At 41.2% G+C, this 15,832-nt stretch overlaps 1 protein-coding gene across 1 annotated transcript; it reads left to right on the forward strand.

Annotated features, from left to right (window-relative positions):
- Window positions 1-1,217: 1,217 nt before the first annotated feature.
- Window positions 1,218-15,331, forward strand: LOC308096554 (piggyBac transposable element-derived protein 4-like; the record flags this gene model as incomplete). The annotated part of the gene is made up of 13 exons (XM_080443971.1): window positions 1,218-1,528; window positions 4,065-4,133; window positions 4,661-4,699; window positions 4,795-4,851; window positions 5,707-5,763; window positions 6,466-6,522; window positions 6,769-6,825; window positions 7,314-7,333; window positions 7,986-8,135; window positions 12,422-12,487; window positions 13,009-13,071; window positions 13,318-13,383; window positions 13,554-15,331. 13 exons carry the CDS (start codon window positions 1,218-1,220, stop codon window positions 15,329-15,331), a joined length of 2,790 nt encoding a protein of 929 aa, XP_080300097.1.
- Window positions 15,332-15,832: the final 501 nt, after the last annotated feature.

Consider the following 15,832-nt stretch of genomic DNA (forward strand, 5'->3'; position numbering starts at 1 on the left):
TAGGACATTTATGCTGCTAAGCAGTAAAATTATTTAACAATGTGAAGGTTAACGTAACAATGTGGATACAGTGGAGACGATGGCACAGATGTACTGTAGCTGGGCAGAGGCGCAGGAAAGACCATTTCAGTCCAACACTTCACTAGTTTCTGTACCTAGACATAAGAAACAGAACATTTACCACGTACATCACTGTTTCAACCCATCTACCACCACAGATAGATTTTAATCCAGTGGGGAACAGACTTTGTATAATGTTATGCAGAATTAACATTATTACTAATTAATTTAGACAGGTAAATAACCAGGGGCTATGTAATCAAACCTGACTTGATTAAGAAGGACTCTTGTTCTAATCAGATGCTGGGTCTATACAGAATATCATTCGAGTCATGCAAGATTTTGTTTGAGCAGTCTTCTTTTTTTTTCTCTCAATGTGAACTGTAGGTTCCTACCCAATATTAAAGGCTAGGTAACCCACCTTTTTTAAGCTATGGGAAATTCTAAATGAATTCAGAAACATCTGAGATGGTGGGTTTTGAAATAGACTTCTCTGTCTTGTAGATGAATATTGGTTCAGGGTCATTTTTGCTGTGACCCACACGGGTACATTTTGACCTAGTAAGGTAATATGTGAGCTTGATCTGTCATCTCGCCTAAGTATGGACACTGCAGTCAATCTTTGTAACTGTCAGTCATTCATTGACCATACAGGTTACCAGTGTTGGGATCAACCCTCATAGCCATACTGATATGAGGCAGATCATGGCATGTAGTCGGAAAATGCAGCCATGGCAAAGACCATATCTCGTCAAAACAGTCACACAACAGATGGCAGAGGGTATACTAATCTACCCTTGTCAATTAAATGATTGCCTTTGTTTTGATAGTTGTAATTTTGGAGAATTGGTGCTGGTAGATTTGGGATATAGTGTGATGTTTGATTCAGGAGTAAGCTCCTGTTGACTGCTATATACAGTAGTTGTAAGGATAATGTAGTTAACGAAGTATTGTGGTGTGTGTGTGTGTATGTGTATATATATATATATATATATATATAAAAAATCTCTCATTTATTGTAGGAGTCTGTTAGAAATCAAGTTAATGTGGATTGTTTTCTGACGTTTGGGTGTTGGTGGTGGATTTTTCTTAGTTTCCAATGTTATTGGATCTTGTTTAGTCTTTATTGGTTTTGGTTACAGATGGCTTACTTAAGAATGTGGCGCAAGAGGAAAGCAGACATCAATAAGCTCATCCTGTCTGTCAGCGATGATGACCCTGTGGTGATCAGTAGCGATCCTCTGGCGACCAGTAGCGATCCAGTTGCGACAAACCGCGACCCAGTGGCGTCAAATGATGACCGTGACCACCCAGAGATTACTCATGATGATGATGATGATGGTGTTGATGCTAACGACTATGACTTTGACACAGACGTTGAAATGTCTGATTCTGAAGTTGAAACATTGAACACCGAACCTGAACCAGATGGAGAAATGCCAAGCCTGGGAGACGATTTGAGAGACTGGCATACTAAACATAACATCACTCAAAGGGCATTAACTGACTTGTTGCACATTCTTGGGAATCATGGACATGTACTCCCCAAAGATGCTCGTACTTTACTTAAAACCCCTCAAGCCATTGACAGTCAGTCCAAATGCAGTGGACAGTATGTGTACTATGGGTTGGAGCGGGGCATTTCCCGTGTACTTCACCAAAATGCTGCTTTTAGACGAGAACATGACACTGTCAGCTTAGATGTAAATGTAGATGGGCTACCCATCTATAAAAGTAGAAACCTACAATTCTGGCCGATACTGGTGACATTCAACAATTTCAAACCCTTTGTTGTGGCATTATATTGTGGAGTTAGTAAACCACAGCCCCTTGATGATTACCTCAAGGACTTTTTGGAGGAGTTTGTGCATCTAAAACAGAATGGCCTTGTATATCAAGAAAAAACTTATGCTGTGAATATCCAATCCTTAGTATGTGACGCGCCAGCGAGAGCATTTTTAAAATGCATAAAAGGTCATACTGCATATCACAGTTGTGAGAGGTGTATAGCAAGAGGGGAATATGTTGAGAGGAGAGTAGTGTTCAATCAACTGACATCTACATTGCGCACAGATGATGCCTTTTCTCATTTAGAGTATTCCAACCATCAAACTGAGAGCAGTCCTTTAGTCACTGCTGGCATTCCCTGTGTGAGTGCATTTGTTTTGGATTACATGCATATGATTTGCTTGGGTGTTGTGAGGCGCATGTTGGTGTATCTGACCAGAGGCCCAAAAGTATGTAGGCTGTCTGTGAGACAGAAGTCTGAAATCTCCCAAAAACTTAAAATGCTTACAGGCCAGATGCCCAGCGAGTTTGTGCGACAGCCCCGTGGCCTTGAGGAGTTAGACAGGTGGAAAGCCACTGAGTTCCGTCAATTTCTTCTCTATACAGGACCCATAGTACTTAAAAACATTGTGTCTTCAAAGCTGTACGTTCATTTCCTGACACTGACCGTGGCAGTATCCATCCTGCTGGACTCTGACGACCAAAGAAGAGCTGCCTATCTGGACTATGCCTCTGAACTTATCAGGCACTTTGTGTATAGTTGCCCTTTACTGTATGGCAAAACATTCAATGTGTACAATGTGCATGGTCTGTTACATATTCCCGAAGATGTCTATCATTTCAAGTGTTCTTTGAATGACATTAGTTGTTTTCCTTTTGAGAACCACTTGCAGCTGTTAAAGAGACTAGTGAGGACTGGAAGAAACCCATTAGCACAGGTGTCCAAACGAATGTTTGAATTTGAGCACGCCCAGAGGAATCCCAATACCCCGGTAGACGCAAGGCCAAAAATGTACATTTCTACACGTCAGAGGGACAGTTGTTTCCTGTTGGAAGACGGGTTTGCCTTTGTTCAAGAGAGGAGAGGAGATGGGACAGTAGTTTGTCAGGTGATAAAGCAGAGCCACACTGTGGACTTCTTTGACAAACCATGTCAGTCGAAGCTCTTGAACATTGTGTATATAAAGAATAGTGTTGTATTCAAAAGAAGAGAAGTTGATGAAACAGAACTTATTCGCAAGGTGGCCTATCTAGCTTACAACAATGGTTCTGTCCTGATTCCTCTGCGCCATGGCATCGAACATTGAAGATACAGGTTGGCATGCCATTCGCCTTTGCTTGACTTTAATAATGTTTTTATACATCTAAATGTTGACGGACGTGAATAACTTTGCAGATCACTACATGATTCCATTTTTTTCTCCCTTATTGCTTGCAGATCATGCAATACGCCAGGGCAGTTTGGAAGGAGAATGATAAAGTAATGGAGGGGGTCATCCCTGAAATATGGCTTGATCTGACTGAGGGGACAGTAAGGTGGCCAATAAAAAAGACCAAATACTGTTTTCTCAATCATGTCATGCCAAAAGATGACTGGCTAAAATTTCGACTGGTGAAAGTGAAATTCACCTCAGGTAACCTTATACTTTTCATACAATGGTATCGTGTGGAGTAATGATATATTTAATCTATGATGTCATGTATGAACTGTAAGTGTCCGTTTTCAGAAAATCTCAGGGACTGTGAGAATTATGCAGAAACCAGCCATGCAGAGGAGTTGGATGATGAGGTCGTTGCTCCGAAGAGGAAGCAGAAAAAAAAGTTGTATGAGGGATTTGTTCGAGGTACGTTATTTTCATGTAAAACAAAATGCTGCTGCTGATGATGATGATAAAAATGAAATATTTAATACTTATTAAGGATCTGAACTGGACTCTGATGCGACTGAGGCGGAGACTGAAGAGAGACATGAAGGTAAATGTTTTGGCATTCATTAACAGTTGATAGAAAAATCAAGTAGTTTGCTCATGCTCTGTTGGAATTAGTGATTGACATGCGTCATTCTGTATTTAGATGTAAACTCTGAAATACCCCCCTTTCCAACACCACCAATGATGCAAGCATCAAAGGATGGTGAGTTGTTACTGAGATGTTCATACACATGTTCATACGTCATTCTTTGAAATAGTATTACAACACACTGAATCTGCTTTTAGGCGCATCTGGTTCAAGCAATTACGTTACCTTACCGAGCCCAAGAAATGCGATGGAGTCATCAAACGATGGTGAGTTGTTGCTGAGATTAACATTACCCCGGTGCCACCCGAGCACCCCAAACGTAATAGGCTTGATGCACAGCAGCCATATTGGAAAGAAATTTGGTGTCTTCCTTACTTCCTTCATAGGTGTTTCCAACGAGTGCTGATATTGGGCACGTTGGCTTACTGGAAACACTTTGCTACAACAGTGTCTCAAAGTGTGGTCCAAGGACCCTCGTGGTTCCTTGAGGGGGTTCCAAATGGCCCCTTTAGAGGTGTGCTCTGAGTGTACAAATGGACCCTTGGTTCCATTTGTACAGAGTTTTGGGGGTCCTTGAAATAATAAAAAATGTAACCACTGCTTCACTCAATAGAACAGAGCCTTTATTATAATAACCTGTGAAGTAAGAAAGGAAGAGGCCCAATTTATTTCCAATGTGGCTGCTGTGCATAGAGCCTATTATGCGCTCTCTCTGATTTCTGCATTCTTTCCAAAATAAAGATTTAAACCAATATTTCATATTCTCTGCTGTTTGTATTATTTTTTTGCTCAGGTACACCCAGCTCTCTTGGACAGGACAGGTCCACTACTCGTGAGTATTGCATTCACTGAATACCAAATCAGCATTCACATCACTAGCATAATATTAGTTATGACTGACTGATGTTTCTTGTTCGGACTGATCAGCTTCTCCCAGGACTGTTGGCAGGGACAGATCAAGTCCAGAAGAAGGGTCAACTACTCGTGAGTATTGCATTCACTGAATACCAAATCAGCATTCACATCACTATCACAATATTAGTTATGACTGACTGATGTTTCTTCTTTGGAATCATCAGGTTCTCCCAGGACTGTTGACAGGGGAAGATCAAGTCAGGAGGAAAGCTCCACTACTCGTGAGTATTGCATTCACTGAATACCAAATCAGCATTCACATCACTAGCACAATATTAGTTATGACTGACTGATGTTTCTTGTTTGGAATCATCAGGTTCTCCCAGGAATGGTGGCAGGGACAGATCAAGTCAGGAGGAAAGGTCCACTACTCGTGAGTGTTGCATTCACTGAATACCAAATCAGCATTCACATCACTAGCACAATATTAGTTATGACTGACTGATGTTTCTTGTTTGGAATCATCAGGTTCTCCCAGGAATGGTGGCAGGGACAGATCAAGTCAGGAGGAAAGGTCCACTACTCGTGAGTGTTGCATTCACTGAATACCAAATCAGCATTCACATCACTAGCACAATATTAGTTATGACTGACTGATGTTTCTTGTTTGGAATCATCAGGTTCTCCCAGGAATGTTGGCAGGGACAGATCACGTCAGGAGGAAAGCTCCACTACTCGTGAGTGTTGCATTCACTGAATACCAAATCAGCATTCACATCACCAGCACAATATTAGTTATGACTGACTGATGTTTCTTGTTTGGAATCATCAGGTTCTGCCAGGAATGTTGGCAGGGACAGATCAAGTCAGGAGGAAAGCTCCACTACTCGTGAGTATTGCATTCACTGAATACCAAATCAGCATTCACATCACTAGCACAATATTAGTTATGACTGACTGATGTTTCTTGTTTGGAATCATCAGGTTCTCCCAGGACTGTTGGCAGGGGAAGATCAACTCATGGGAACCGTTCAACTACTCGTGAGTATGCATTCACTGAATACCAAATCAGCATTCACATCACTAGCACAATATTAGTTATGACTGACTGATGTTTCTTGTTTGGAATCATCAGGTTCTCCCAGGAATGGTGGCAGGGACAGATCAAGTCAGGAGGAAAGGTCCACTACTCGTGAGTGTTGCATTCACTGAATACCAAATCAGCATTCACATCACTAGCACAATATTAGTTATGACTGACTGATGTTTCTTGTTTGGAATCATCAGGTTCTCCCAGGAATGTTGGCAGGGACAGATCACGTCAGGAGGAAAGCTCCACTACTCGTGAGTGTTGCATTCACTGAATACCAAATCAGCATTCACATCACTAGCACAATATTAGTTATGACTGACTGATGTTTCTTGTTTGGAATCATCAGGTTCTCCCAGGAATGGTGGCAGGGACAGATCAAGTCAGGAGGAAAGGTCCACTACTCGTGAGTGTTGCATTCACTGAATACCAAATCAGCATTCACATCACCAGCACAATATTAGTTATGACTGACTGATGTTTCTTGTTTGGAATCATCAGGTTCTGCCAGGAATGTTGGCAGGGACAGATCAAGTCAGGAGGAAAGCTCCACTACTCGTGAGTATTGCATTCACTGAATACCAAATCAGCATTCACATCACTAGCACAATATTAGTTATGACTGACTGATGTTTCTTGTTTTGAATCATCAGGTTCTCCCAGGACTGTTGGCAGGGGAAGATCAACTCATGGGAACCGTTCAACTACTCGTGAGTATGCATTCACTGAATACCAAATCAGCATTCACATCACTAGCACAATATTAGTTATGACTGACTGATGTTTCTTGTTTGGAATCATCAGGTTCAGCCAGGAATGTTGGCAGGGACAGATCAAGTCAGGAGGAAAGGTCCACTACTCGTGAGTATTGCATTCACTGAATACCAAATCAGCATTCACATCACTAGCACAATATTAGTTATGACTGACTGATGTTTCTTGTTTGGAATCATCAGGTTCTCCCAGGACTGTTGGCAGGGGAAGATCAACTCATGGGAACCGTTCAACTACTCGTGAGTATGCATTCACTGAATAACAAATGAGTGCACAGATCAGTAGAACTATAGGTTTTGACTGACTGTCTCTGGTTTGAATATCTCAGGTTCACCAAGGTCCCCTGGACATCATAGGTCAACCACCCGTAAGTATTCTTATTCAATGTCTGAAATTGGCAAGCAGAACACGGTTTGCACTACCACTGCTGATTATTTTTGATTGATGGATGTTTTGTTTGCTCAGGTCTATCCAGGTCCACGGGCCACAGATCCAATAGCCGTATGTATTGACATTCACTGAACACCAAATCAGCGTTCGTATCAATAGCAGTATATGGCTCATGACTGACAGTCTGTTTTGTTTTTTTCAGGTTCTTCAAGGTCCAATAGCCGAAACAGGTCAAATAGTCGTAAGTATTTCCATTCCTTGCATATAAAATCATCATGCAGTCAGATCACAGAGCCCTACTGATCATGATTTACTTTTTCTGGTGTTCATTACTCAGATCCACGCAGTACCCCAGTGGTAGAGGGCTCGTCCATTAGTGAGTATTAATCATGTTTTTAGTTTGCGTTAATGTAGCACATGCAAAAATTATGATTAAATGTCATGGCTATACCTTTATTTTTGCTTAGGTAATTCATCTACTCCTGCAAGGCCATCAGGTTCCAGAATGCCCACATTTCCTATGCTCCCAGAGAGTAAGTATAAGAGAATGTCCATGTCATACCAAAACCAATTACTTATGGTGGATTACTATGCATTCCCCTTGGAACTGGCTTTATTACCCCAATCAGCCTACAGTAGGTTTTCATCTGGCTGCCTTCGCACCACACCACAATGGCTTACTGTCTCTCACACACACACACACACACACACACACACACACACACACACACATACCCAAGTGTTAATGGCACACAGGGCATTTATGACATTGTGATGTGATGGAGTCTATGATCATCTGTTAACTTTATTCTTACATTAAATAACAAAGGCTTTGTAAAACACTGGGTTTAGGTTATTTTGTTGAATCAAGTGTTGAGTAACTATTTGAATCTTCTCAGATTCTTCTGGGATCGCTAGAGCCCGTTTCTCCAAGCAGAAATGCATTGCTGTTATGATAGTTTTGCACTTATAGTAAGTAATTCAACTTTATCTTTCTCTTTAATGCCAGAGTTCCAGAAGGTGGTCCTCACCAAGCTGGTGACTATCCAGGACACGGTTGACAAGCTGCAGAGAACCGATCCATCGAATGCTTTAAGCCAGATCACAAGACTGGATTCCTTGGACGAATTTGATGAAAAGGAGGCATCTCTGGCTGACAGTGAGAATTGGGAGACATTGGTAAGATGTTTTCAGTCACTAATGAAGTCCAACTCAGCAAATTGCACAGCAACAAAAACAACAAAGCTACAAGCATGCTGCTGTGGCTGTTGCATAATGCGCAGATTATATATATATATATATATAATAAATGTGAGCATTTTTAAATTAACACTATTGTTGTGCTCAATGGACAAATGTACCCAGACCTAAAAATCTATAAGGTAAAGAATCATGTAATGCATTAAAATCACTGGTGTACAAACGGCTGATCTTTTTTTATCAAATCAACACGTTAATATATAAATCTTAAGAGCCGATATAATCCGTAGTAGGATGGATAAGTACAGCTCTATACATTTTAGAACTGTAGATTTGGTGGCTTGGTGGCATGATCATATCGCTTGACTGTACAGTGACAGTACAGCCATCAACAAAGACCACTCTGAAAACAAGATGCTTATTGAAACAAACCAGTGTCATAACCAGTTACATTTTCAAAAAATTCTCAAAATATAATGTGTCTAATTTTTGGAGGGCCTATTAATGAGTTTGTGAATGTTAAACATATTTTGGCTAATCATTAAACAACTTCATTTAACTTCAGGAAGAATAAGCAATATAACATAATGATCCCAATACCTGCTTGTGCTCACAGCTCATGCCTGCATTCTTAATAAAATAATGCTTTTTTTTATAGGTTTGTAGACTGTCAAAAGTGGGGGGGAAAGATGTGAAGGACTGCACTTACAAAGTACTTGACAGGTAAAGTCATTATTTACATATTTACTTGTAATATTTATTAAGACAGATCTTTATACATTGGAGCAGAACAGTTGATCATGGTATTTGCTTATTGGTTCACTTTTTGTTTTGCAATTCTCTCAGTGACTTAATCAACTTTCCCAGTATGCCTACTGACCTGTATGTGTGTGTGGTGTGTGTGTGTGTACAGTATTTGTCAAAAAGGAGTTTGTATATCTTGTATGTAATCAATTTCTCTGGGATTAGGCTCTTCACCAATCAACTGATGGCCAAATTCAACCTGAAGGGGAAGGGGAAGGGGAACAAAAGGGGTCTAGAAGGCACCTTGATATTTTCAGCAGTGAAAAGTAAGCTTAATATTATGGAATGTTGATTAATATTATACTTGATGCAATGTAACTTGATTTATATCTAACCCATGTAAAGAAATGTGAGTGACAACTGCATTTATTTATTTTCCATGCGTTTTCTTGTTTGTTTTTTGTTTTTATTGTAGCGGCTGTCATCAAATGGGAGCCTACCTCAACGGAGTCTCAGGTCCGATTGGCAACAGCGGACCACCTGAAGCATGCCCCTGGGAGAGTGGGGGGAGGCGGGTACAATGCCATATAGCTTGCCTTGTAGTGTAACGAGTAGTGGACCTTTATTTTGGCAGAGGGGAATTATCGGGCAGAAAAAAAAAAATAGTTTATAAGGTTTTATTTATAAGGTTTTATTGCTTTAATTAGAAAAGAAAAAATAGAATTTTAGGATTTATTCAGAAATGGCAGATGTACAAGCTTGCAGCACGTCACTTCGTGTCGCACTGCAAGGTTGTATATCTGCTATTTTTGTGACTTTTGTGACTCTTTCTGCTTACTGGGAATATACAATGTTTAAAGTGATTGTTTTGGCCAAAACAAATGTTATTTTTGTTAAAAGGTTAAAGCTCTATATTCTAATAGTAATCATTGCTATAGAGTGTTTGTTCAGGAAAAGGAGTCTCCATGTCTCTCCAGTTCTTTAGTAAATAGAAAATTCATTTTCAGGGGGGTTGCAATTTTTCAGCCATCTAGTACCCATCTATCAGCTTAATTCTTTATAGTGTTCCAGTTTCAATTAATGGGGATGTCTTTGACCTTCTTCACCGGGTGTGATATGTATCTGCTGTTTTGTTTTTCCTGAGATGTAGTTGCTGCAGTTTGTGTTTTTGTTGTTCTTAATCATTTAAATGCTTCTTGTCGTGTTTTTTTATTTCTGTTGTATGTAAAAGCACTTTGTGAGTGCTAAAATGTTATAGTGGCTGATAGCGACCCCCCAATAAATGGATCAGCCGGCAGGCTAAGCCTTGGAGATAGAGACTTGTTTGACATTTCTGTTGGTGTGTAAAATGGGGTCAGTCAATAAAAATGTAGCTCATCTGGATGTCCAACAATCTTATCTAACATGTCTTTTGAACGTCCTGAAATCAGTCATTTACAGGTTTAGAAAAGACGTCTAAAAAGGTGTCTCTGTAGACAGTCAGAAGACGTCCAGTATAGGTATGTAAATGTATAAAAAGGTGTCTCTGTAGACAGTCAGAAGACGTCCAGAATAGGTATGTAAATAACGTCTAAAAAGGGGTCTCTGTAGACAGTCAGAAGACGTCCAGAATAGGTATGTAAATGACGTCTAAAAAGGGGTCTCTGTAGACAGTCAGAAGACGTCCAGAATAGGTATGTAAATAACGTCTAAAAAGGGGTCTCTGTAGACAGCCTGAAGACGTCCAGAAATAACGTCATCTAAACGTATAAAAAGGACGTCTATAATGAGACTTGTATTGACGTCTGTCTAACGTCAGGAAAAGACGTCTTCTAGACGTTCTATAAAGACAACTTTTCAACGTATTATAATGACGTCTATCGAACGTCAAGAAAAGACGTCAAAAAACCTTTCAATCTGGACGTGTTTGGGGACGTCCTCTAGACGTTCTGTAAAGACGACTTTTCAACGTATTATAATGACGTCTATTGAACGTCCGGAAAAGACGTCAAAAAACCTTTCAATCTGGACGTGTTTGGAGACGTCTTCTAGACGTTCTGTAAAAACGTCTTTTCAACGTCTTAAAGACTACTTTCTGCTTACTGGGTTATATCAACTTCATATTGACATATAAAATGGCACCAAACAATTCAATCGCATCACAATATAGTGTTTTTATATTTATGATCATTGAATGGTGCCATTTATATTTTGATGAATTGAATACCTATGAATGGTTTCATTCTTTTTAGACAAATTGTTTGACTGGGCCTGTAACAACTGTAGGTGTGTGTAACACCTTATTTATATATGGACAATGTATAGCTGTAGTATACAAGCGTCATGGTGCGGAGTCCCCCTGGTCTAAAGTTGTGTTCGATTTTTTCACACTGCCATCTCTCACATAAACGTTCAGATTTCAAATATAAAGTGCTTACCACCGAGCCACGGATGTTACAAGGCGACGCGAACCGCGATAAGTACTCGTATCTCCCGTATTGTTCAATAAAAAGCATTTTAATCCTATCACCGGCCATTTTCTCCAAATTGTCTCCGATACTTTCAACCATGCGAAACTAATGGTTGGGAGGTGTATTGCACTCTGATACATTACCAAAAAAAAAAGAAAATGGCTGGCGATGGGATTGAAATGCTTTTTATTGAACAATACGGGAGATACGGGTACTCATCGCGGTCCGCATCGCCTTGTAACATCCGTGGCTCGGTGGTAAGCACTTTATATTTGAAATCTGAACGTTTATGTTTATGTGAGAGATGGCAATGTGAAAAAAATCGAACACAACTTTAGACCAGGGGGACTCGGCACCATGACTGTCATGGTATGACAGTCATGTTTCAGGGCTAACAACCCTCGTAGACGTATTTATGATTCTGGCCTTCAATCTAAGACGTCAGAATCATAAATACGTCTTCGAGGGTTGTATACTACACATATAGACACATAGACCACATATTTGGTGGCAATATGTAGGAGGATATTGCACTCTGGGTCAGCCAGTTATAAAATATGTATTTATTTTATTCTGTATCTATCTATATGCATGTGATTTATTTGATTATGTTGACGATGTAGCCTATGAATTTGTTGACTTGTAGATCTGGGTTTTTTTTTTTGGGGGGGGGGTGGCATACTTCAAAGGGATGACAACAAATGTTTTGATGTAGTTATGGGTCGACATGAGGCCATGTCAACAAAGATTTTTGTAGATCTGTTTTTTTTGGGGGGGAGGCATACTTCAAATGGAAGAGGTCATGTCATGACAACAAATGTTTTGATGCTGTTGTGGGTCGACATGAGGCCATGTCAACAATGATTTTCAAATCCCTTTGATGTCATTTTACTATGACAACAGATGCAGCAGGCTTGTAGATCTGGCTTTAGTTTTTGGGTTGGAGGCCAGGTGCACAGAGGCCCCCACTATCATAATAAAATTCATCAAAGGGGACTAAGGTCACTTTATGTCCACAACATCAACAGCGTTTGATCTTGTTTACTTTCAGACGATGACTATGTGTCTGATGGTGAAAAGCAGTCGTCATCTCATGCACCTTCCAGTTGTAGGAAAGGTAAGACTTGTAATACTACTCAAGTAGACAAGACACTTGTCTGCCTGAGTCTGTTTCAAACATTTTCTTTAGACAGTAGACTTGTACACATTGTACTGTAATGGTCATTTTAGGGGTATCTCTGTATGTGTTTGTCTATAATATGTCTGGACATACAATATAGTATAGTATAGTATTGTATCTGGACATACAATATAGAGAAACACATACAGAATACACACACTCAAGAGTTTATGGGGGACTGACAGTCAAACAGTCAAACTTTTTCTGAATTGATTGGTTTTACATCATAGCTGGCATCGTTCTTACTTATTTCTGCCAGTAATGTCACACACACAATGATATGTTGTGCCATTTTGTACTTATTTGATGTATATATTATTTATTGCATTCAGATTTACCACAGTAATGGCTAAAACCCCACACTGCAATTCCAATTCCAAGTTCCACAAAGTAATGCAGCAGTGAAAATAATTGTACATACTATTTACCAACGATTTTATGTTTTACTGTGATTTCAGACATGGATTTGGACGAAGCAGGGCCATCGTCTTCAACTGCACCACCTGTCTGCCGTAAAAGAAGTAAGACAGTTTTCTGTTCATCATCACTGTTGTACCACACAACATGATTTTGATAGCGCATCTTATATGATGTGTATATACTGTTATTGCATTCAGATTTACCACAGTAATGGCTAAAACCCCACACTGCAATGATAAATGTCATTCATTCTAAGTTCCATAAAGTAATGCACCACCTGACATGCTGGTAGTGAAAATAATTGTACATTCTATTTACCAAACTATTATGTTTTACTGTGATTTCAGACCTGATGGATTTGGACGAAGCAGGGCCATCGTCTTCAGCTGTACCACCTGTCCCCCGTAAAAGAAGTAAGACAGTTTTCTGTTCATCTTTTGACAGCACATTTGATTCAGTTTTAGTCATAGTCTGTTGAATAAAATTCCATTTAGTTATAGTCATATTTTCATATGAATCAACACTGCCACACAAATAAAAAAATATGTATTTTATGGTAATTGTGTATTTCTGTAATTCACAGGACGTGGTGGGAGGCCCCCAGCTGTAGAGCCTGAGTGGAAGGACACAGATTGGGAACCTAGGGCGGACATCCCCTTCACTGCTAGTCCAGGTCCTCGCAATGCTGCTGTAGAGCTACAGTCCACCATCCCTGTAGACTTTCTTTCACTTTTCCTGACGGATGAGCTGCTAGGGATGATAGTTGAGCAAACCAACATCTATGCTCAAGCGTTCATCGCGGCCAGGGATGAGGAGGAGGTGGCGCAGCATCCAGAAAGCAGAGTGAAGGACTGGAAAGACGTTTCAGTGGGAGAACTGAAAAACTTTTTCGCTCTCTTATTCCTCACTGGCCTTGTGCGAAAGCCTGCACTACAGCACTATTGGTCGACTGATGAGCCCTTACTCACGCCTTTCTTCTGCAAAAACATGCCACGCAACAGGTTCCAGATAATTTGGCGGTTTCTCCATTTCACCAACAATGAAGCTGATGCTGCTGCTGCTGCCGCTGCTGCTGCTGCTGCTGCGGCTGCTGGCGAGGTTGCCGTCGTGGACAGGCTGTGCAAAATCAACCCGGTCTTGCTCTACCTGACAGCCAAATTCAAGGAGATGTTCGTTCCAGGTCGCAACATCAGCATTGATGAGGGGATGCTTCTGTGGAGGGGACGCCTATCCTTCAGAGTGTACAACCCACAGAAGCCCACCAAGTATGGAATAAAGTCCTACATTCTGTGCGATTCTGGAACGGGGTACTGTTACAGCATGAAGCCATACTCTGGACAGTACTCTTCCCTATCAGACACCGTCACTTTTCTGTTGCAGGGTCTTACAGGGTACGGGTATTCTTTGTTCATGGACAATTATTACAACTCCGTGGCACTGTATGAATTCCTCCTGAAGAACAACACACATGCCTGTGGTACTATGCGGCTAAAAAGGGGTGAACCACAAGCCATGAGGGATGTGACGGTGTCCAGCCTGAAAGTGGGAGAGCGGAAGATGCTGCACAATGGCAAAGTGATGTTATTGGCCTGGCGAGACAAACGCGTCGTAAGATTGATCACAACCCAGCACAAGGATGAGATGGGGACCCAGCTTGTGAGGCAGAAACACCACAGAGACAAAGTGCCACAGGAGAAACCAGTTTGTGTCCTGGCATACAATAAGAGCATGAATGCAGTGGACCGGCTCGACCAAAACCTAAGCTACTACCCCTTCATCAGGAAGACAGCCAAGTGGAGCAACAAGTTTGTGGTCTACCTGTTCCAAATCTCGATGTACAACGCTTTCGTACTCTACAAAGCAAGGAATCCAGGTGGCAACTCTAAATGCATGTTCGACTTCATCCTCAGTGTTGTCAAGTCCTGGACCGCTGTTAGATATGCCCCAGCCGAAGCAGTTGATGCCCCACAAGATGTCCCAGCAGACCCGCCTGTCCCCCCCCCGGCCGCCTGTCAGCAGCAACCTCGCCAGCAGCCTCACCCTGCACCCCCCCTGCCCCCTCTGCCCCCCCCTGCCCACCCCAGGCGTCTCCCGCCCCCTCCGCCCCCCCCTCTCCCCCCCCGCCGTCCTTATGCACCAAGAAAGGACCCTGTAGACCGAATGAGTGGCGATATGAATGTCCATAGGCTTGTCGATATCGGCCGCAGAGCCAAAGGAACGAACGCAGCGAACTGGTGCAGAGTTTGTAAGAGGAGAGGGCTACCACGGAGTGACACAACGTTACATTGCGAAAGCTGTTTGGTCCCCCTCCATGCTAAGACATGCTTCAGTGTGTACCACACTAAGGAGAAGTATTTTTGAATCATTTTGATTGTATTTGTTTGTTTTACTTACTAAAATGCACTTTTGTTTTATTTTCATTTTGTATTTATTTTGACTTTGATTTATGATTTATTATGCTCTGAGCCAGCCAACAGTTGGCAGTAAATGTCTCTCACTGCCCCAGAGGGATCTGAGGACGTGGAGCCATCTCTGTCGGTGAAAGACATCTATGCCTTCACGTTCTCAGAACCCTCACGGGGACCACCTCCGCCATCCGAGGAGGTGAAGACTGCCTCTGAGGAGACATCGATGTGCTGGCCAGGCAAAACACACAATTATGATGATGTATGTCATTCTGTACTTATTTTGTATATATATTTGAAAGGTACTTGAAAGCCATATAAAGTGTGTTCAAATGTCTTGAAAGCCATATAAAGTGTGTTCAAATGTCTCTGCCTGAGTCGTTTCAAACATTTTCTGTAGACGGTAGACTGTTGGTTTTATATCATAGATATACAATTGCAAGCTAGCAGGTATGTA

This window comes from Gymnoscopelus braueri, assembly GCF_963280865.1.
Source record: "Gymnoscopelus braueri genome assembly, chromosome: 2".
Lineage (NCBI taxonomy): Eukaryota > Metazoa > Chordata > Actinopteri > Myctophiformes > Myctophidae > Gymnoscopelus > Gymnoscopelus braueri.